We start from the raw sequence: 22688 nt of genomic DNA, 5'->3' as shown, positions 1-22688 counted from the left end.
TTTTTTCTTTTATTTCTTTTCTTCTTCTAGCTAATAGATTAATGCTCTGTGCGTCTCGGCCAGGACGACGAGCTTAATAAAGCTCTTAGTTTTAGAGAGAGGTGAGAGAGAGAGAGAGAGAGAGAGAAAGAGAGAGGAGATGAGAGAGAGAGAGGAGAGATGAGAGAGAGATGATGTGAGTGCTGGGTCAGAGAGGAGAGAGGATAAGGATAGTTTGGGAATTTTACTTTAGCTGGCATGTGATAATTAATTAAAAGGGGCTGCAGTACAAAGTGTCACACTTCAAGGGGCTGATCCACATGGGGGAAAATATGAGGGGCTTTGTCACATGAAGTTTTTGTTTTTGGGGCCTGGACACATTTTTCCCGTGATTTTATATGCTGATGTGGCTTGTAAAGTGATTTCATAAAAAAAACATGATTTTAGGAGAAAGCTAACATTGAAGTCATGAAAAAATAATAAAAAATAATTCCAACCAATATGATCATTTGAGTAGTGACCACTTTTTACACTTTCCAAACAAACAATTAAAGTTACATTTGCAAACCAAATAATACTTTTATGATTCCAATGAAATAAAAAAACAAACAAAGAAAAATATAAAAGTGAAATTGATGAAGTGGACAACAACTTTCCAAGTTATGTTATAAATACAAAACTTTACCAACAACCACCAAATAGCCCCTTAGTAAATTGGTGGATGAGAAGCAACTCACTCATTTAGCAAATGCTAAATGGGTTATAAATGATCAATTGGTCATAAATGTGCCTACCGATTTATGACCCAACCAAGACCCAACCATAATCATCCATCTGATATCCAGACGGCATCCAATTTTGGGCTGTTCCAATTAGATGTTAGTTTAAATAAACTGACAGCAAGCAATTTCATGAAGCAAACTTTGTAAACAGCCCAAGATCTAAACTCGAAACCGTAGGCAACGGTTTCCTCGTTACTTTTACTTTTACTTTTTTTTATTTTTTGCCCTCTTTTTCTCTATTTTTTTCCGAAAAAGAAAATAAAAGACGAAGAAAAAAGGCAAGAAAAAAAATGGCGGAAGGAGGGAAGCCAGACGCGCAGCTCTTCCAGCTTCTCTCTAATCTTTTACAACAGGTAATTCTTTATTCATCTTCTACTGTGTTCTCGATTTCAAAGATTGAATCTTTTGTTTCCCATCTACTTTTTTATGCTGACGCTCGACCAATTAGGGTTTTTTTTAATTATCTTTACAAGGCAATATTTATTTGATATGAAGTTGAATTCTTAGTTTTTTGTTGAATTCTGTTTTTTTAATGAAGTGCTTAGATTATTTTTAATTAGTAAAAGGATCTGACTTGATAATTATGATTTGATATTTGGAAATTTGGATCACTGTCAATTTTAACAAAATTTCGATGTATTTGGAGAACTCCCATTTTGTGTTTTCATTGATTAAACTATATTAGCAAAATATAGACCCGAAATAGATATGTTGAGCTCATGATTATTAATGATATAGTATGAATGAATAATGGAAGAATGATGAACAAGTTGGACAGCCTTTATAAGGTTGTTAAGAGCTTGTTTCTTTCCAAGAATTCTCAAGGAGTTGGGATTCCTTGATCCGACAAATGCACTGTGGAGTGGTTTTTTGTTGGGAAAAGGGCTTTTCCCTGTTTGTTTTGCAGTAATTTTGTTGGTATCGCGCAATATCGGTTCAATGGAAAACCTTATTAATATTGTTAGCCAATTCGATTAATGGACTCTTTGGTTGCTAGATTTCCGATGATGTCGGATTCCAAGGATCACCTGTCTCTTTGATAAGATGATTCCTTCGTTTGAATGCAAGGAGAGATGTAAGATGTGCATCACGAGTCCTTGTAAATTGCTGTTTGTTTTCGTTGAGGATGTCAAGAAGGAGGAAATACAAGGAATCTCGATTCGTTGTGATTCCTTGTTTATTGCAAGGAATGCTTATGGGAGCTCTTTCTGCTGCCGTACTCCATATTAAGAAATACAATGGCTACTTGTGTCATGGTGGTGGGACTGGACAACTGATCTGAAGGAGTAGGCGCCGAAAAGTTTATCATTGTAACAAACCTAACTTCTCCAACGTACATTATATACAATCTTCTCATATTACATGACAAAGAATAAAGATGGAAAGTGTTTGTAATTCAGATCATTCCATAGATTAGCTTCATTTGAAAAACAGTTATTCCCATGCCTTTTTGGAGATCTAAAATTTAATCTTTCTCTACCGGTAACTAAAGAGAGATGAGAGAATGGCTACTCTCGTTATGGTAGGAGAGGGAAGAACAGAGACAAATTGTTTACATGTGTGATGTGTCAAGGGGTAACTAAAGTCCAGTCTTGTTTCCATCGTTAGGCTACTAATTTTGATGATGTCGTTAACAAATCAATACATTCAATGTCATGTAAATTTTTGTAAAACAAACTGGTAAGCATTTCAGTGGTCAAGACCCAACACATGCATTGATGGGTTTGAGAATCTCAATCTTGCAAGAATTCTCAAATTGAACATATGCTGCAAATAAGGCCTAAATTTGGTTCTTTCACACATGCAACTCAAACAATAGTTTCTCTCATTTCGTCTCTCTCTTCTCAAACAATACATCCACCACTCTACTTTTCTATCTCTGTCGCTAGAGAAATCCAAACAGTAGACCTTGAAAAATGAATTTTTTGGGGGAAAACGGGATAGTTTGTGAAAATTTTGAACTATAACCTATTAACTTCTCATTCTTAGTATAACCTATTAACTTCTCATTCTCAGTTTTGTCGAGATAGGGAACTTGATGGTGTAAAAGGTAGAAGTCAGGGGTTCCGTACCATGACCGAATTTTAGCCCCCACCCCCTTCACTGTTTAGTTCTTCAATCCCTCAACTGATGAGCCCAACCCCTCCCCCCAATTTGGAGCTAGTATTTAAATTTTTGTGTGGAGTGTAACGTGGGAAGAGGTTTTGTGCTCATAATCATAACAAAATCCTACGTATTCATGTGATCAATCCCTACAAAAAAATGCAATGAATAAATATTGTTTGCAATTCCTTGTCCCAACACCCCCAATGCAAACATATATGATTTGCTTAAAAACAGAAATATCTAATAATTGTCTGTGCAACCCAACAAATAAATCCAAATTTTCAAAGAGACAATGAACGTCAGAATTTTAACAGTGTTAAATAACTGTTTTCAAATTCCAATAACTAATCGAGCACTAAATTAGCAGTGGACCTATGAGGCAAAAGAGAATGAAAAAAAAAACCTATTTCAATATAGTAATTGAGCTACCAACTTCTCCTTTATGGTCAATTTCTACTTGGTTTGAAGGCACTTTTTTGGTAGGCTTGGGGTGGGCTGAGAGAGGGTGTGTGTGGTTGAGGTTTGTCTTACCATCTACTTTTTAGTTACTAAATAGAAGTAGCCATCAAGCAATTACAAGCCAGATATTTTATTCGAACCCATGAAGGTCTTAGAATCTATAAAATTCAAATGAAGGTTAAGCAAGTTTCATGAAGGCTTCATATGGAAAGAGCGGAAAGAGTCCACCAATGACAAAAGCAAGAGGTCCATGGTTTTCAATGGTTCTAGTGCGATAGCCATTGTAAATTTATGTATATCATACCCTATTCAACAACATGCAATCATATTAATTAATAATGAGCTGATGGATTAACTTATGACGTATTTGTAGTGTTTAACTCTTGCCCTCACTGAAATCAGAAACGAATAATCCGTTTAGTTAGCAATGAAATATTAAGTATGCCTACAATCCAAATGCTTGCAAATAAGTCTCTTATTCACATAAAACACGTATATCTTTTTTTTACTAATTTGTGCTTTCATTCTTTCATAGTTATTGCTTATTATCGTATATCTAGATATCAAACATGAAGATATAATTTTAATTCACACACATTGATTTGTTTCATGCTAAAGGAGGCACGATAAATGAAATTGATGATAATTAACATAGGTGTTTTTTGTTATTTTGCTTTTGGCAAGAAATGTTAGCTTTCTAGTACGGAGTTGATGTAATGAAGTACAAACTCTATCTATGCACAAAGGAGATGAAGGTACACCGCCTACCATTTATAAATAAACTAGAAAAAAAGACTATACAAGCTCAAGTGAAATAGCTCAAAAATCAACACTCAATAACAGGACTTGTGACCTCAAACATTGGGATCAACACCAACTTCAGGAGAGCTCAAAGGAAAGTGAAAAATTCTAAACTGCTCACACCGCCTACCATTTATAAATAAACTAGAAAAAAAGACTATACAAGCTCAAGTGAAATAGCTCAAAAATCAACACTCAATAACAGGACTTGTGACCTCAAACATTGGGATCAACACCAACTTCAGGAGAGCTCAAAGGAGAGTGAAAAATTCTAAACTGCTCACACCATCTCCTATCATGAGGAGTATCTCTCATCTTATCAACTCTTTCGAGTTGAACTTTTAAGAAGAACGCAACCTGTTTAAATTTTTTTTAGTGCATCAGGTTGAATATTCTAAAAAAATTACCCTATTTCTCACATTGCACACGAAGTAAATACTAGCAGCAAAAGAAACTCTTGTGAGTTTGCATATAATTCCTTTACCTCCCCATTCCCTTATAGCCCATGTAACAATATGAGAGCATACAGTAGGAACACCATTTCTATGAAAAAATCAGTAACTAACTTCCATAGCCTCCTGCTGATACCTCAAGAAAAGAATAAATACTCTACAGTTTCCTCCTGGGCTTTGCATAGAGGGTAAATAGTGTCAGTATGAACTCCTCTCCTTCTCAAATGCTCTCTAGTTAAGAGTTTACCATGCCATATCAGCCATATAATAAAGGAGTAGTGAGATAAATTCATCCTGCTCCATACCAATTTCCTCCACCCAACTTTAGGACTGGAATCATATAAAGACTGATAAGCAACTTTAGCACTGTATGCAGGCAAACGACCTCTCCATATAATATCATTTCCTATAATATCTACGATAAAGTGAGCATGATGCCTTAGCTCTAAAGTTCTCCTAAACCCCAGGAGTGAGCAGGACTAGTAGAGATAGTCCACAAATTTTTGTCTTTTAAATAGATCTCATGGATCCATTTCATGCAAATATTATCATATTTCAAAGCTAACCCCCATAGATGTTTCAACATTAGAGCATTATTGGTCACTTGAATATCATGATATCCCAAGCCTCCTTGCTCTCAAGATTCGCAAATGTTCTTCCAAGTCATCAAAGACATTTTGAACTTATTATCATTGCCTCTCCAAAGAAAATCTCTATATATGCTCTCCACTTTTTTGTTAACTTTTTTGGCAAAATGAAAATTGAAGACCAATAGTTGTGCAGACTCACTAACACAGATCTAATAAGGAGTGACCTAGTATAAGAAAGAAATTTAATGCATTAATTATTTCCCCTTTTTGTAAGCATCTCAATCAGAAGTAAACAATCATTTTATGAAGGGGATTTTGAGGCTAGAGGAATACCAGGTATTTGAATAGGAGATCTCCTTCCGAAAGTTTACATTGCTGCAATATATTCTGCCTTTCACTATGCGAGACACCACTAAAGTATATTTGCCTTTTGTTGAGATTAGCTTCCAAACATGAAGCATTAGATAATTTTTGAAAGCATTCCATCAGTGAAGACGTAGATTGTACATCTCCCTTACCGAACATCAATAGGTTATTAATATATGATAAGTAGGAAAGCTTAAGGGATTTGCATAGGATGAAATTTGAATGTAGGGTTGTCCTTGAACACATTTAAAGAACTTGATAAGTAGTTCATGGCTAAAGTGAAGAGGTATGGTGAGATAGGTTTACCTTGCTTGATGCCCTTATTTCCAGCAAAGTATCCACACAATTCTTCATTCACCATAACAGAATAATGCGCCCCTCACACAAATCATAACCCAATCAACATATCTATGAGGGAATCCACAACCTATCATTATATCTTGTAAAAATTCCAATTAGGAGACTCATATGCTTTCTTAGATCAATTTACATCACACATTTTGGACTAATTTGCCGCCTGATATAGTGTTTCCAGATCTTGAGCCAATAACACATTATGAATAATGTTCCTCTCTTTGATAAATGCTCTCCTTGATTGAGACTAACCACTAATCATTTTCTTCAGTCTATTGGTCAGAATGTTAGAGATGCACCTACAGATGATATTGCAACATGAGATAAGCCTAAACTCATGAGCAAACATAGGTAGATCCACCTTAAGAGTAAGAGTGATAAATGTCACACTTACCTCCCCTAATAATTTGCCATGTTTGAAAAATTTCTTCACACCCTTACACATATTATTGCCAATAATGCTCTATGACCCCTTGAAAATATTGGAAGAAAGACCATCCAGACCATAACTTTTGTTACTATTGATTTGAAAAATATTGTTTTTAGAAACCATCCTGCACAATTTAGAGCATTTATCAATGTAGGTTTTGCCTCCTCTATTAATGATAGACACATCTACCTTCTGAATATTAGAAACCCCACCAAGTAAATGCTTATAGAAACTGATAATTTTCTCGGTGTAGCATCTTTGTTTTATTGATGCGTGAAAAAAGGAGTCTTATCATCCTTTTTTTAATTCAGTAGATCTTAGCTTGTTGTTGTAACCGCTTATGCTCTACATCCAAACATCTCCTATGTTTAGTGATCCATAACATATAAAGCAGTATTATTTGAATTAATATTAATTTTACTTTGGATTTCCTCAAGTTCCTTCATGCACAAAGCAACTCCTTCATTTTACTAAAATGCTGCTTATGAAACAACTTCAGAGTCCCCTTTAATAGCTTTCAACTATTTAACTAAAGAGTACATATGATTATCAGTAATCTGAACCTTCTAATATGCTTTTTTTGCCCATATAGAAAATCTATTATCCTTCCCCTTCCATATATATTCTTTCTTAGAGGATGTCAAATGTCAATTGGTCTTTATGGTTGAAACAAGAGAGGCCCCTCTCTTGTTAATAGTTTCCACTTAGTCAGAAATTGTTGCTATTTAAGATAGGGTTGATGTTAGTTTAATAGTTACTTTATGAAAGTTTATCAAATCTTCAGCAGAGTTCATAGCTCCTCCCTTCTCCTCATTTTGGTGGAAAGGTTTTTGATATTGGGGATTGAGAGTTTACAAATGAAAACTGAGGATTGGGACTCATTTGCTGTCATTTCATATGTATATGGGTACAATTATTTACGTCTTCTATACTGAGATATACCATGAGACAAGCAAGTTGATTTGAGATCTCATTATTAACTTCTTGGCCTAATTTCTATAATCAATCGATCCCTCGATTCAACTGAGGAAAACGCATACGAAAAGATCGCTTGGATTTATGAAAGGGTTGCTTGGAGTCATCCATGGTTTATTCCAAGGTAAAGGAACAATACATGTCAAAGCAATATTTGATGTTTGTAATGTCAGAGTTTGTATTCACCTGTTGTGTGAAATATGCTATGAATTGTTGCACTTGGATAGAAAAATAGGTATTGTCAATTGTGCACATACCACCTTTGTAGGGGATCTTGTAGTTCATTATCAAGATGTTATGCTCCAACTTAGGCAAGCTAATTTTATTCTAGATTGGATATTTGGTGGGGATTAGTTAGAGGTTGCGTTTTAACTTTACATAGGATTCAGGTTGTGAGACTGAATCAAGTTGGTAGCTTCTACATTCAAAACAAATTGTGTATACAATATCCAACCACCACCTTTAAATTCATAAGCTCATAAGGGCTTTTGAGTTATGCAGAAGAAAATGTTGTAGCCCTCTTCCCTCCCCACCCACATGCAACAATGCCATTATTTGCTCTTATTTCATTATAGGGAACTAATGATGCTCTATTTCTATTGTATCACCCTATTTATATTTGAATCACTCGTCTTAGGTGTAGTGAGAGCCACAAGGGTTGATACATGTGAATTTAATCTTCATATCGTGAAATTTGCTTGGCAACCTTTAGGCAAGGACTGTGCGATTAGGCGTGTGCATGTATATGTATGTACATATCCACATATGTACATATATTTATGTACATACACATATACACGTGTCCGCACACATGTAAATATGTAAATACTAAAATATTTGACTAGTCTTTTTTAATCGTAGTTGAGAATTCGAGGTAACTCCAATCCGGTTGGACTAAACCTATTGTTTTAACTACAAGAATTAACTTGGCTCAACTGACAAATTTAATCAGGCCTATGTTGTACTAATGCAAAATTCTTAAATATTTACTCATGCGAAAACATCTAACAAATGAAACCATGATGCTTTCCACGAACAAAAAATCAAAATATCATAAAATATAGAGCTTAATTGCACTTAAATATCTTATAGTTTCTCCTACTTTGCACTTATATACCCTCACTTTATATACCTTAAAGTTAATAAAACTTGCTCTTAAATACCCTAAGTTTTTATAATTTGCACTTAATTACTCTCAATTATGCAAATGTGAGAATTTTCCCTGAAAACTTTCATGCAATTGCAACACTTAGATGCTCATTTTGGAACTTTTAACCTTTTATTTTTTGTTAAATTTACTGTTAAAACTATTATAATTTTATTTAAACCTACCCTAATTCTATTTTAAAATAGAATTTGGATATGCCTAACAATAAATTTAACAAATATTAAGAGTTATAAAAATTGTTATGTGCTTGTCGCATGAGAACTTTCAGGGTTAAATTCTCACGTTTGCATAACTGAGGGTACTGATCTGCAAGTTTGAAAAACTTTAGGGCATTCAAATGTAAGTCTTAAAAACTGTAGGGTATATAAGTTTGCCATAAACAAGGGAAGGTTTATAAGTGCAAAGCTTAAAATTTTAGGGTATATAAGTGTTGCCAAAAACAAGTGAGGGTATCTTTGTCCAAAGTAAGAGAAATTAATAGTGTATTTAAGCGCAAATAAGCCAAACCATAACTAGAGACATCTAACAAAATGCAAAGATGTTTAATTAAGTAAAAAAGGAAACATCTTAAACTATAATTAAGCGTCCGATAAAAATGCGGCAATAGTGCTTAATTGAAATATTGAGCAAAATACGTAAAGAGACTAGCTAAATACTCGCTTACATAAGGAACAAAACGATCATATGTCGGTCACTTTGCAAGGGGGAAGAACGTGATTTCGTTATTCCGTAGAGTTCTTGAACTTATGGATCCTTACGGTTCGGCGACATCACCGCATAAACATCATCCTTATGATATGGCCATATAGAGTCCTATTGAATTTCTCCTCCACCAGAAGAACAACTAAAGGATACTCATTGTCTCTTAATGCCTTGTAAAACTATTGTTCCTTTGGAGGTGCGGGAGCGTCTTCAAAAGAAGATGGGATCGCTGTTTGTATGGGATCTATAGAATATCAAAATTGCATGGAGCGGTTATTAAATGACAATTTGGATCCTCCAGAAGCTACACACCTTTCGCCTTAAACTCTAAACTTCTTGTGGCTTGGATCATTTCAATCACCGGAACCTAAATATTATCTTACTTGTCGACGTCTTCTGAGAGGAGAATGACTTGTGACTTGTGTATTTATTTTTGTTCCGTCACAACCTGGTTGGCCGTCATGGTCTTTTTTGCTGCTTCCATCCTATTCTCAACAAATAAATACTTGCTAAATGAAGGGTAGCTTGGTAAGTAGGAATGGAAAAATTCTTCTCTGTTCTCCCAACTAAAAATAAGTACAGGCATTTTTGAAATCATGTTGGTAATCAAGTTGCCCATGAGGGTTCGAATTTGAAATGTTGTTAATACGATGTAAATTGTCAGGATCTTAGTTTTACTTTTTTGTTGTGCTCCTCTCTTGCTCGACTCATGTGAAAACAAAACCAAAGAAAAATTGTAAGTACAATGTCTCATCGCTTCTACAAGCCCTTTAAATGATAGAAATATTGTATCATTTCATTCTGCTGAAAATACGAAATTAGGAAATACATCCCACTTACTATTATTAGCAGACTATCCTTTGTGTCATTCATAATTTAGTGATTGTCCTAGCTCGTTCAAAGGGCGGTCACGAGAGGATATGGTCGAGTGCAATGTTTTACATATTGGTCGATAAATCGATGTTATCGATGATTTATCGGGTTTGGGGTCCTTCCGCTATGATAAGTTTAATTCTAAATCGGTTATCATTTTTGGATGTTTATCGTTGATAATACGGTGATAAAGTGAGTTATCGATCGATATTGCCGGCCTAAAAATCGGAATTATCAGCTTTTGGTTTGAGTTCTGATTTTTGGCAACGGTCACCTATTCAATGCACTTTAAATTCGACCTCACCCAAGTTTCTACCATTAGTGATCCTAAACATAATTATTTACATTTTGGTATGTTTATATATTTCATTAAGTATGGTTAGATTATATTTTTAGAATATTATATTATGTATATCATCATCCGGTAATGTCACTCCGATAAATACTATTTATCCCTGATGTATCCCTTTATATCCGCTATCCGATATGAATTTTGACTGTCTGATAAATCCCCGATAACTGGATATTTAAACATTGGTTGAGTGCGACTATTATTTGGTTTTGTCTGAAGTGATGAAAAGAAAATCATTGAACTTGTGGAGTAAAGGCTGGAATGATTCCTCGTGAAGGAGGAGAGTGAGGGAGGTAGTGATACAAATGGGGATATCCCCTCCACTTATAGAGAGAATGATTGATCAAACATTTTTTTTTGAGAAAAAAAAAGAAAAAAATTAGTTGAATCTGCAGTGGGCTTCCTTTAGCCTAGTAGTCAGTCTTAACATAAAATAATAAGACAAATTTTATAATAATAAGACAAATTTTATAATAATAAGACAAATTTTAAATGGGTGCAGACATACATACAGACATATTCGTGCACGCACATATGTAAGTACTGAAATATTTGCCTAGTATTTTATCCTAGTTGAGATAAAATCCAAATTGGTGGAGTTGAATCTAGTTTTTATTTACTAGAAAAGACTAGCCTCTACAGACAAATTTAATCATTTTTTATGTTGTACTAATGCAAAATTACTTAAATTCTTACTAATTAAAAAGTATGAACTTGTAATGTTTTCCAACAAAAGAAAAAGCAGAATATCTTGAACTGTAAGTACACATTTAAAAAAATGCAACAACAATGCTTAATTAAGGAAGAAAAAAAGCAGAATATCATTATATCTAAGCATCCAACAAAATGCAACAACAATGCTTAATTAAGATACTTGAGCAAATACTTAAATAGACTGATTAAAGATATATTAGGAGAGGATATATTAGGAGAGGAAGATGTAGAGGGAGCTACGGTTCTTGGAGATGGAGATGAGATACCAGCTCTACTTATAAAGAGAAAAATAAATTAAACGGTTTTTTTCTTTAGAAAAAATGAAAAATTATCTGTTATGCACATAGATGTATTTTAGCTTAGTAGGCAATCCTAACATGAAAGAATGAAACAAGACATAGATTTCAAATGGATTGAGAGGACAAAGAGAGAGAGAGAGACTTATTTCATCGAGTATATGTTGTACATGGTTCACGATAAAAAAAAGGGATTGTAATCATGAAATAGTTCTAGCACATTAATTGTTTATAAGAGTTCAGACTAAATTGTTTATTAGAAAAATCAATCATGCGTAAAAAAGCACTACACCTAAGCATACTTTGAGCAAGGCCCGATAGAAGATTCAGAACCTTTGTACCAAAAAAAAAAAAATTTTGGGGCGGGGGGGGGGGGGGGGGGGAGGGGCGGCTGCGATATAGCTTGCCCAGCCGATAGGGACTAAGGGACAATATTTCTTCTAAAACCGAGAATTTTGCTTTCGCGATTTTTCTTTAGAGAGTGTTTGTTTGAATGCTACGGGGTGACTGGCAGATTGTAGGTGCATTGAAAACAAGAAAGTTAAAGTGTGAGTGCATTCACATTAGCATGCAAATGAAAGTACAACATTCTTTTTCTGCAAAAATAAATTATTGTTAAAAGTAAAAATGATGCGGAATACCACTTTATTGTTTATTTAAAATCATATGTTAGTTTTATTTGAATTGTATTTGGTAACTATTACAACAAACTCTTTGCTTTTTGACTTTTAGGATGACTTCAATTTATTTATAGAGGAAGTTTAAATATGCATTAAAGCTGATATGAACTTTCTTTTCCATTTCACTTTCACATACAATTCAAATAAAACTAACATATGAAATAGCATGCCATTTTCACACTTTGATTTATCATTACATTGAAACAGACATCACCTAAATTTGATGAAAAGAGTAAGAGCAGAATTTAAATTTTTTTTGTTAATTTACAAATTTTTTTATTTAATAGGATTTTTATTATTTTAATAGGATGACATTCTGCATTCTCTACGTTAAAATGTGAAAACTAATCACTCAACAAATTAACTTGAACTCATTAATTAATTGTCATTAAGTAATAATGTTTAAATAAATAATTGCGCTTTAAATGGGATGACAATTCGTATTCTTGAGTTTAGGGAGTGGGGTTGGATACGTACAAGCGGTATATAGTTATGAGTTTCGTTACTTTCGTACAGATATCATATACACCTCATTGAGAGGATGTAGCACTCTTCCATAATCAAATAATGTTTTCTTCTTTGGTTTCTTCAGTGTTCTTGTCCCATGTTGTAGCCGATGATCCAATATCAGGTGGGTAAATACATATATGTGTTGTGTGTATATGAGATATTTGATATGAACTGCCAATTTATTCAGCAAAAGAGAGTAATAAACTGCTAGGAGATAGAAGTGGTGAGATCAACACTCAATGATAGCTTATTTAGCAAATGAATTGCCATGTCATACCCATCTATGTTATTTTACCAAAATATGGCTATTTTCTTTGTCAGGTGTCAGATAAGCATTTGATTTAAGACCCAGGCATTTCTCACTAGCAATAGTGGACTTTCAAATTAAATTTTTGCTAGCTTCTCACTGGCAACAGGATTTGGTTTCACTTGCCTGATTGACCAAGAAAACTACATCATAGGACAAGTATCCTATATGGTTTTTTTATTTCTTTTATGCCCTATCATGATGCAAGCGGGATTTGGATTCCATGCCGCTTTACACATTTCTAAGAGACTTTACCACTACGTTTTTAGTGGCACTTACACGAGTATAGTTGAATCTGACAGAGAACACTGCATATTATAATACTCTTTTTTCCCCTTAAATATATGATAATACTCATTTGTTCAACGATGATGTATGAAGTATGATGATAGTCCTCCAAGGTTACCCCTCTTCTCATGCGTGGAAATACTGTAGCCATCTCATTTTGCTTCCTTTTTTTTCTGTCATTTACCTATCTTTCATATCCATCTCTATGATTGATTATCCAAATATTTAGTCATATATATATAATTTCAGGTGTACCTTGTGCTTCCATGTTTTCCATTTCATCAGCATAGACATCTATAAAATCCAAGTATCAACCGTTGCAGTCAACTATGATTAAATAAAGAACATGGATTCCAGCTACATCTTTTCATGCATCAGGAGAGGTAGTTGGCTCTTATGTCAGAAATTAATACAATGCAAGTCATGTGTCTTCTTTGTATCTTTAACCTTGTTAAAGAAAAGCACTAAACGACTCTCGCTTACCAGATAATTGAGATTCCCATTTTAGCTTTTTAAGTTCAGAAATTGAAAACAGTTGCCAACGTAATTGCGCTTTTGAGGATTCTATCCAATCTACCATAGTTATCTTAGTACATATTCTTCTTTTAGTGATTGCGAAAAGACCTTCTACGTAATTTTCAAAGAAACACTTCTTGTCATCGAGATTGTTTGGAGTGCTGATGATCATTATTTCAAAGAACATGTTTTTCCTCTTGATAAAACTAACACCAGAAGACATGATCATGTATTCAGGTTGAATCACTGAGCAACCAAGAAGAAGTAGAACTGCGAGCCAAGATACAAGCGCTTGGGCTAGAAGTCACCAAGGTGCCATCCAAACCATCTGAGGATATTGGAGAGGTATGGTGGCTTTCCCTCTTCGGAAAAAAAAAAGGAAAGAGAAAAAAAAACTCATATAAATGTTTCTCAATAGGAAATCATGTTGGGAGGAAGGAGATTGTGACAAGTACGAAGCATAGATTTTAGACTTGGCAGTTTCGCTGCTTCAATATTCTGATTTCAATTGTTTATAAATGATCGCGGGACAAGTTTCATGATCTGCTTTCTCCCTATGTGATTTTCTACATAGCCTCAATCGTGACATTATATCTCATATTATGTTTATTGTGTTGCTTATAATAGTTGGAGATAGCAGCAGAGTTGGATAAATTGTCAGCTAAATTAGATGATGTTGACAAGATGATATCTTCAACCATGGCCGAAGACCCGCAGGTTCGGTCCCTTCTCAGCAGTACCTCTGACGTGTGGATGCCAGTCATCACGGCCTCCGCTGATCAAAGGCGTGGTTTCACAGCAGGAACAAGCAGTGAAGGTGGTCAAAAAGAGGAGTGAGATTTGCGAGCCAATCAGTTTGATTTTTATTTATTTATTTATTTTGAGCTCCCACAATGTTATCACATTGTACGTGTCTTGATTCTTAATGAGATCAAAAGATACTGTTTACACTTTGTATGCTCCAGCAAGTGCAAGTGCTCATTTCCCCCTCTGTTCTCTTGCTCTTTTGTTATTGTATTGTATACTATATAAAAGGAATTACATTTGGTTTGTAACTTTCTAATTTTATGAGCAGAATTGAAGGGGTTATTTATTTTTTTCATCTCGTGGAGCTTATTGTGGTTCTCGCTAAATATCTAACGGGCATAGAATGTATTTTTCCCAAGAAAATCCCTAGAAATTGATCAGTTCCATTCTGATGGGCCCCGATGGGCCTAACAGGAGATTATTGATCAGTTCCTTTCTATAGAAAATATGAAAGAATTTAGAGAAAAACATTATTATTTCTAAACATTATTATTGATCAGTTCCTTCTTTTTTGATTGGACTTTTATGACTGTTCAGAAACCTCAAAAACAGGGCACAAAATTTTCAAATGCACAAGAACTATGTGCAAGTTGCCTTGAATTCTCTTTTTCTTTGACGTTTTTTAAGCTGATAGTGACGCAAGTTAAGTAGACAATCATCCATTTGCTATACAAACAAGAAAGAGAGAGAGAGAGAGAGAGAGAGAGAGATGGAGCAAGGTCAACCACATCTAGTTTACATAAACAGATTTGAATTATTATGGTCTAGATATGTTCTTATGTAGGAGAGTTTTCAACGAACATAATGCAATCATTTTTATCAATCAATAAATTGGTTTTCTAACAAAATCTCTTTGTACATAATACCTCCTTTTGTTTTTAGATACTAGCGTGATTCAAAAAATAAAGATAAATCGCAGATAACTTCATCTATGCTTGAAGTAGTCATTATTATCCGTCAACTATTTTAGTAGTACTTACCCATAGCTGAATCATTTTTAAAAGTTGAGATATACCAGCTTTTAAAAATAACACTTATAAGCTAACTTATTTATTACTTTATTATCAAATTGGTAAAAATAAAAAAGCTAGCTTAAAAGCTAGTTTGACAGAAAAATAAGTCTCCCCAAACAGACTCAATAGTCTCATCTCTTTTATTATCAGAAATACAATAAATGCTAACAAATAAGTTGAGCGATGATGATATTGATAAAGGTGATTATCTATAATTTATTAGAAACTAAATGTTAGGCCAATATCATCTAAATTGGAGTCCTCAAATTCCAACCTTGTTTCATCATCATCCACTTTGCAAACAAATATAGGAAATTACAGCCAGTATAAAGTTCATTAAACATCTAGTTATTGCTTGAACTACATCTAATCAACTTTGACCTGGTCTTTGGTTATTTTCACCCGTTATTTTACACTCGTTGACCGTCGTAGAACTTGTGCAGCTCTGCCCGTCAAATGGTCAACAATTCACCGATGTCGGGGTGAGAATATCGAGAGATTAAATATTGCTACAGGTTTTCCCCGCAAACCGCGTATTTTTCCTACCTTTGCTCTCCCCCTCTCTTCTTCTCCCCTAAATTATAAAAAAAACAAAAAACTAAATTTTATTAAATTAATAAAATTTTAGTTGATTATTGGTTCTCTGGATCAAATTAAGGATCAGATTGCTTGTAAGTAGCTCAAACTTTTGGTTGTTTGTGATTACTTTCCATCTCGATTAGCTTATGCAAATGCCTTCGTCGAGCTCTTAAAATTTCCCGCAATTTTAATATTAATTTTTCCATGATAAGTTTTCAAGTAGCTAGTTTTCTTTTTTCTTTTTGATGAGCTTGTAGGTGTTAAAGCTGCTGGCTTTTGGATTTCAAAATTTCAAGTTAATTTTTATATTTTTCTCAATTTGATTTTGCTGGTTGAGGCGTGGATTCATTATTTTCTTATTCTAATTTTTTCTGCAATGAATAAAGATTCCGAAATTGGACGTCTGATGCTGACAGAATCTTACTTTTGGAAAGTTGTCTCCTGTTTGTTGTTTCCTATATATTTTTGGTTAATTTTTGTCGTGATTTTGGATAATAAACTTTAGGATTTCTGATTCATTTTTAATAGGTTCCAAAAGCTCTCCCTTTGTCAATTCATTTTCTGCAGATTTTAGTTTTTTGTTCATTTTTTCCCCTGCAACTCCTTAATTAAGAATTCTCAGTATACATTCCGAAATAGGCTTTAGTTTCCCTTACCCTGGGCGATTTGAAATCCTAAAACTTGTTATTTGCATGTATATGTGTTCATCTCAAATTTATGATTCAGCATGTGCAGGGGGGCAAAAGAACTAACATTCAATATTTTGTGTCTGCAGCTCATAATCTCCTGAAAAAGGATCATCCTGGATTATTAAAATTCCCACAGCCCTTCTTTGGAAAAGCCCTCTTAATTCGAGGTTTTCTTATCGGCCAATGCACAGCTCCTAAGGTGTTCTTCTTCTTGTTTCATGGGCAATACATGCGGTGGTGCATTTGGCAGCAAATATCTCCGCGGCTACTCTCAGCCCTCTTTCTCTAATAGTCACAATCATTCTTCCTCCTCCCATACATCCTCTCGTTCTACAAGCAGTGCAGCCTCTGAGGTCGCCGATATCGCCCCAAAACCTGTCACTCCCAAAATGAGACGTGGCCTTATGGACCCCCAGTCCTACTCCATTATAGGCCACAAAACCCCCAATGTCCGTGACCTCTACACACTCGGTCGCAAACTTGGCCAAGGGCAATTTGGCACCACATATCTCGCTACCGAGATATCCACTGGCGTTGAGTATGCTTGCAAGTCAATATCTAAGAGGAAACTGATCTCGAAAGAGGATGTGGAGGATGTGAGAAGAGAGATTCAGATAATGCACCATTTATCGGGGCATAAGCATGTGGTTCAGATCAAAGGGGCGTATGAGGATCCGCTTTATGTCCATATTGTGATGGAGTTGTGTGGTGGAGGGGAGTTGTTTGATAGGATTATTCAGAGGGGACATTATAGTGAGAGGAAGGCGGCGGAGTTGACAAGGATTGTTGTTGGGGTCGTGGAGGCTTGTCATTCTCTTGGGGTTATTCACAGGGATCTTAAGCCGGAGAACTTTTTGTTGGTTAATAGGGATGATGATTTGTCACTCAAAGCAATTGATTTTGGGCTTTCGGTGTTCTTTAAGCCAGGTAAGATGCTACTTGAGTCGACTATGGTGAATGTAAAAGTTAATTCATCAAGTTTTTAAGTATTGTGTGTATTTACCCCTTTTGCTATGGAAACTTATTATTCATGCTCGGTAACATTCTAGGTTTATAGATAATTACAAACGTGGATTTGGCTGAAAGAGGTAGACTTTTGCAAGAATCGGAAATCTAATGAATTTTCTTAGAAAGAAGAAATATTGATCAATTATATGGTGTATTCTCAAGACACCTCTGTTTCCAAACCATTGTATTTACTACCTTAACTGTTCAGGAGGGGTTGCAGGAGACAGAGTCATGCAGAAAGCAAGAAATATTACTACTTCAAACAATTTAATGATGGTTCCTCGACAAAAGGATTCACTTGTTTGTCAAGTGTTATATTATCAATTATAATCTATCAAGAACAATCTAAGTCAAAATCTAAGGAAATGCTTAGAGCAATCACCACAATCTCTTCATGTGAGCACCTGATGACCAGCTAGCATGCATGCAGATAGGTTTAGTCTTTTATGGAAAAACAGTTTGATATTTGCTTACTATTTATACATTGGCATTGATACCAAGTTGGGAAATGTTGAAGATGTTATAAGTTCAGTATTTCTTGCTTAGTTATTTGAACATAATTGGCAATCATTTGCTCATTACCTATTTGAAAATTCCATGTTCCATATTTTCTCGCATGTTGACGATATATTTGGTTCTCTTTCAACTTCAGGTCAAATTTTCACAGATGTGGTTGGAAGCCCATATTATGTTGCTCCAGAGGTACTATGCAAACACTATGGTCCAGAGGCTGATGTCTGGACAGCAGGAGTTATATTATACATACTATTAAGTGGTGTACCACCTTTTTGGGCAGGTATGGTTGTGATTTATTTTCTGCTCATTTCAACTCAGTGCAACCAAATAAAGATGCTGAGCTTTGTCTATTTCCAGAAACACAGCAAGGAATTTTTGATGCAGTTCTTAAGGGAGTTATTGATTTTCAATCTGAACCATGGCCTTCCATCTCTGACAGCGCAAAGGACCTCATCAAGAAAATGCTTTGCTCACGTCCTTCTGATCGAATCACAGCCCATGAAGTTCTATGTAAGTTTTTTCCTGACCTGCCAATCAAGAATATCTCCAACTTTAAGACATTAGATGGACATAATATTGTATTTAAGTCAGTAGAGCTGTAGCATTGTCTGATTCACTAAAAACATGATTACTTTTTGTTACTTGTTTGTTTTACCTTAAGAACCATCATATACTTCCACTGTAGCAAGATTTTGTTGATTTTGATTTTTCCTAATATGTTTTACATAGATATAGTAGAACTCTAGCAGTCTAGTGGTAAAATTATGACTGCTTAGTAATATGACGGTTTATTGGCCATTCTGCATAACATGCTTAACTCCATTGTTGACAGACTTGTCTTTTCTTTTGGAAACTAAGATAAGTTGTCTTGTCATGTTATGACAAAAGGAGGAATATTGAACATTTGAAAATGGTAACGCAACTTTGAAGACCACCACTTGTGACATGCATGGTCTTTGTGAAACCAGCGTATACCAAGTGTCTTGGAGCTATCAAAGCTTGGACCTTCTGTTTGTGCATTTCCTTGGCTATCCCTAGACATTGTACTTGTCAATACTATATTCTTGTACTAGAAAATGTTCTTGATCAATCTCTTAGGCTTGTAGCTAGGTTGCTATTTCTTAAATTTAGTCCCTCTAACCGTTAGACCAAAACTCCGCAGTTATGGTGAGGTTGAGGATTATAGTTTTATATTAGTTCTACCATGCCCCCACAGGTTGAACGCCCTTTTTTATGGGCTGAAACCTAGACTCACGTAGCAGTGTCAATTTTTAGAAAATCCGCTTAAAATTCATGGCCGGTGAGATTCGAATCTGGGTTGCTCTAATACCATCTTAAATTTAGTCCCTCTAACCATTACACCAAAAGTCCGAAGTTATGATGAAGGTTGAGGATTATAGTTTTATATTAATTCTAACATTATTGTGATCTTGTCTGAGCACTCTTTGCTGCTTTCTGGATTATGTAGTTGTGGGTTTTATACTGCATGAACACATTAAGTTAAGCTTGTAGTTTTGTACTTCAAACACGTTGAAGATGGCTCATTGTCAGTTCTGCTTGCTTTTATGCTCAGGTCATCCCTGGATATGTGAGAATGGAGTTGCTCCTGATCGTGCACTAGATCCTGCTGTCCTTTCTCGCCTCAAACAATTCTCAGCTATGAATAAGTTGAAGAAGATGGCTTTGCGAGTAAGTTCACTTTATTTTATAAACAACTAAGTAGTATCTGCTTAATATTCTGGGAATATTTTCATCCACTGCGTAAAAGCAAGTTTATATTTAGAAATGAATCCAATGATGTTATATCTTTTTCTATATGTTTAGTAGTGGATTCGTCTACGAATTGAAGTTGGTATTGTAGCTAATTCCAGTAGTGAACTAACAGCACTTTTCCTGTGAGATGGACTAATCTTTTGTCAAATGATGTAGAAAGCTCGAAGTATATATTATACAGTTCATGTCTTCTCCTATCTGTAATATGTCATTTTCCATCGATCTTGTAAGGTGCTTAGAACAACCTTTTCTCAAATCTAAAAGGTAATTTTCCACCGACAGTTTCATGAGACTGGTTGAAAATTATGAAAGAAATGGATGTATCTAAGGCCATAACCTAATGACGTACCAACTTATTGTGTTTTGGATATGAGCTCAAACTCGTTTATTGTTTTAACAATAGATTCAGGTAAAAGCATATCACCATATGCACTCTGCCTCTCTGTGCTGCATCTTATAAAATATAGGTGTGCATGACACTTGCCTATCACGAATTCTTTTTTTTTAGGTACTTCAACTTATCTCTCCAATCAACTCTCCTGCATTTTTATTGGGCAAGAGGGTCAAAGACTAGCATATGTTAACATGTCATTTATTTATACTTTAGTAATAGTTGTATTCAGTAGGGAATCTAGGGATATGCAATTAAGATCATATGGCCTTCACCTTGATATATTTGTAAATGATCTTGTTTTTATGTAATGTGACTACCACCATGGAATTAATATATAAAGTTTGTAATAGTTGTGGAAAATTCCATCAGGTGATAGCTGAAAGCCTTTCAGAAGAGGAGATTGCTGGATTAAAGGAAATGTTCCGAGCAATGGACACAGACAACAGTGGTGCAATTACGTATGATGAGCTGAAAGCTGGCCTTAAAAAATATGGTTCTACTTTAAAAGAATCAGAGATCCGGGATCTCATGGATGCGGTAATTTTAGCTCTCTTTTTGAGATTTTGCAGTAAGCGGCTAAATACTATTCAAACATAATTTTAATAGGGTATATTAAAAAAGAAGAAGTGATTAGCTCATACTTTTTTATCATGTACTGTGATCCATAACCATCCCTAATGCAAATTTGGTTGATGCAAGTTTGGTGGCAATGCTTCTTTACATGATAACAGTTTGAAGGGCATTGATTTTTATTAATGTTGGAACACAAGGTGCTTTTTTAGATCTTCATAGTGTTTATTTGGGCTCTAGAACGTTTGAGAATGGATAGTCGATCTTTTAGTCTGCAAGTGATTTAATTTTGAATCAGCGGTTAATAAATGCATGGCATTTCATATCTTTTGATTATGGTACATCTGTATACATGTTATTTCCTTGTAAGGTTTTCTTGTTTATGTTGAGTTGTTGTACTTCAAATTGGTATTATTTGTTTGAGATCTTTGATGCTCATATGCATGTAGTAATTTCAGTTGATATGCAAATGACCCCTTAATATGTGCTTAAAATTCACATCCGCCTGTAATAGTGTCAAAAAAATTGTTTATTCTCCCTAGCTAGGAGCTGGGAAGTGCGGTCCATTCTTCAGTGTCTAGATATTCTTTCTTATATCCTTACAATGTAGTTGTTTGCTGAAAAGTAATTCCCACTTGAAAAATATAGGTAAACTATCCTTGGTTGTTATTTCATGAAACTAACAAGTATCCGAAGACGTCTAGATTCCTTGAAAACAAAATGTCGCTTGGAAGCTGCTTGTTATTACATTTATGTTCTGTGGCGGAGCCAAGATTCCAAGTTCAGGGGGCCAATATATATAAACATCAGAATGAAATAAACTTTTAAATAGTAACTACCAGTTAAAATACAAATACATAGTTGCAATGCATCAAAGAAAAATCATAAATAAATCAATTGGTAATGCATCAAACTATCAAAGGAGGAAAAAAATCAATTGCTATTGCCAACAAGGTAACATTAACAATAAGAATCTAACAATTTTACCTCCATTAATTGCAAATAATAATAATTTTCAATAAATAATAGTAATTTACACATCAAAACAAGCAAACATAAAGCACTATTATCAAAAGGAGGGGAAAATAACATATGAGAATAAGTAAGATTTAAAAATTTTCAACAAGCTAATAAATTATCAATTTGGCTCCACTACAAAAACAAGGAACAATAAAAAACTAAGATTTGTTGCTAAGGGCATTTTTGTTTTAACACAATACCACTAAATAAATAATTAGAACAAATAAGTATATTAAACAAGGGATATAATGATTCTTCACCTTAATCGAAAAAGGCTTTCAAAATTCGACAAAAATAGTTCGGACGCGCAAGCCAATGAGGTAAGTGACAATTTTTGTTAGATTTGTTAAATAGAAGTGAAATTTTTTCGGGGGTTGGGGGGGGTGCGGGGACGAATTGAGAGATTTATGAGTAGTTTTGATTGAGGTTTGTGAAAGAGAAATAGAGAGAAAATTTGAGAAGATTTTTTTTTCTCGTGCATGGTAGCTTCAATTTTTTTTGTTTATTAAATTAAATCTAATTTGACTTGGGTGGGTGAGGGTTTAATATCATTTACTTTTTCTTGGCCCCTCCTCTATCAAACCAAACTGCCCTTATAAATTTTCTATTAAAAGATTAA

The 22688-nt window shown here is 34.6% G+C and overlaps 2 protein-coding genes across 2 annotated transcripts in view; both read left to right on the top strand.

Moving 5' to 3' along the window:
* LOC109847824 lies at positions 888-14793 on the top strand. The gene is made up of 3 exons (XM_020417061.1): positions 888-1114; positions 13938-14045; positions 14328-14793. The coding sequence occupies exons 1-3, from the start codon at positions 1052-1054 to the stop codon at positions 14535-14537; spliced, it is 381 nt and encodes a 126-aa protein (XP_020272650.1). The 5' UTR covers positions 888-1051; the 3' UTR covers positions 14538-14793.
* The window catches only part of LOC109847823 (calcium-dependent protein kinase 26-like), a 20243-nt gene continuing 13637 nt past the window's right edge, over positions 16083-22688 (top strand). The window contains exons 1-6 of the mRNA XM_020417060.1: positions 16083-16191; positions 16875-17715; positions 18449-18592; positions 18670-18822; positions 19886-20001; positions 20849-21016. Coding sequence (XP_020272649.1) covers positions 17007-17715; positions 18449-18592; positions 18670-18822; positions 19886-20001; positions 20849-21016 — 1290 coding nt within the window. The 5' untranslated portion in view covers positions 16083-16191; positions 16875-17006. The remainder of the gene's footprint in view (positions 16192-16874; positions 17716-18448; positions 18593-18669; positions 18823-19885; positions 20002-20848; positions 21017-22688) is intronic.

Source organism: Asparagus officinalis, chromosome 7 (assembly GCF_001876935.1).
Source record: "Asparagus officinalis chromosome 7, Aspof.V1, whole genome shotgun sequence".
In the NCBI taxonomy this organism is placed as follows: Eukaryota; Viridiplantae; Streptophyta; class Magnoliopsida; order Asparagales; family Asparagaceae; genus Asparagus; species Asparagus officinalis.
This window is presented reverse-complemented; position numbering and strand designations above follow the sequence as displayed.

Bases quoted from the DNA above. Each gene is read 5' to 3' on its own strand.
- LOC109847824 (XM_020417061.1), top strand. From the start codon at position 1,052: ATGGCGGAAGGAGGGAAGCCAGACGCGCAGCTCTTCCAGCTTCTCTCT. The intron at 1,115-13,937 runs GTAATTCTTTAT...TCATGTATTCAG, and splicing joins TCTCTAATCTTTTACAACAG to GTTGAATCACTGAGCAACCA. The intron at 14,046-14,327 runs GTATGGTGGCTT...TGCTTATAATAG, and splicing joins CATCTGAGGATATTGGAGAG to TTGGAGATAGCAGCAGAGTT.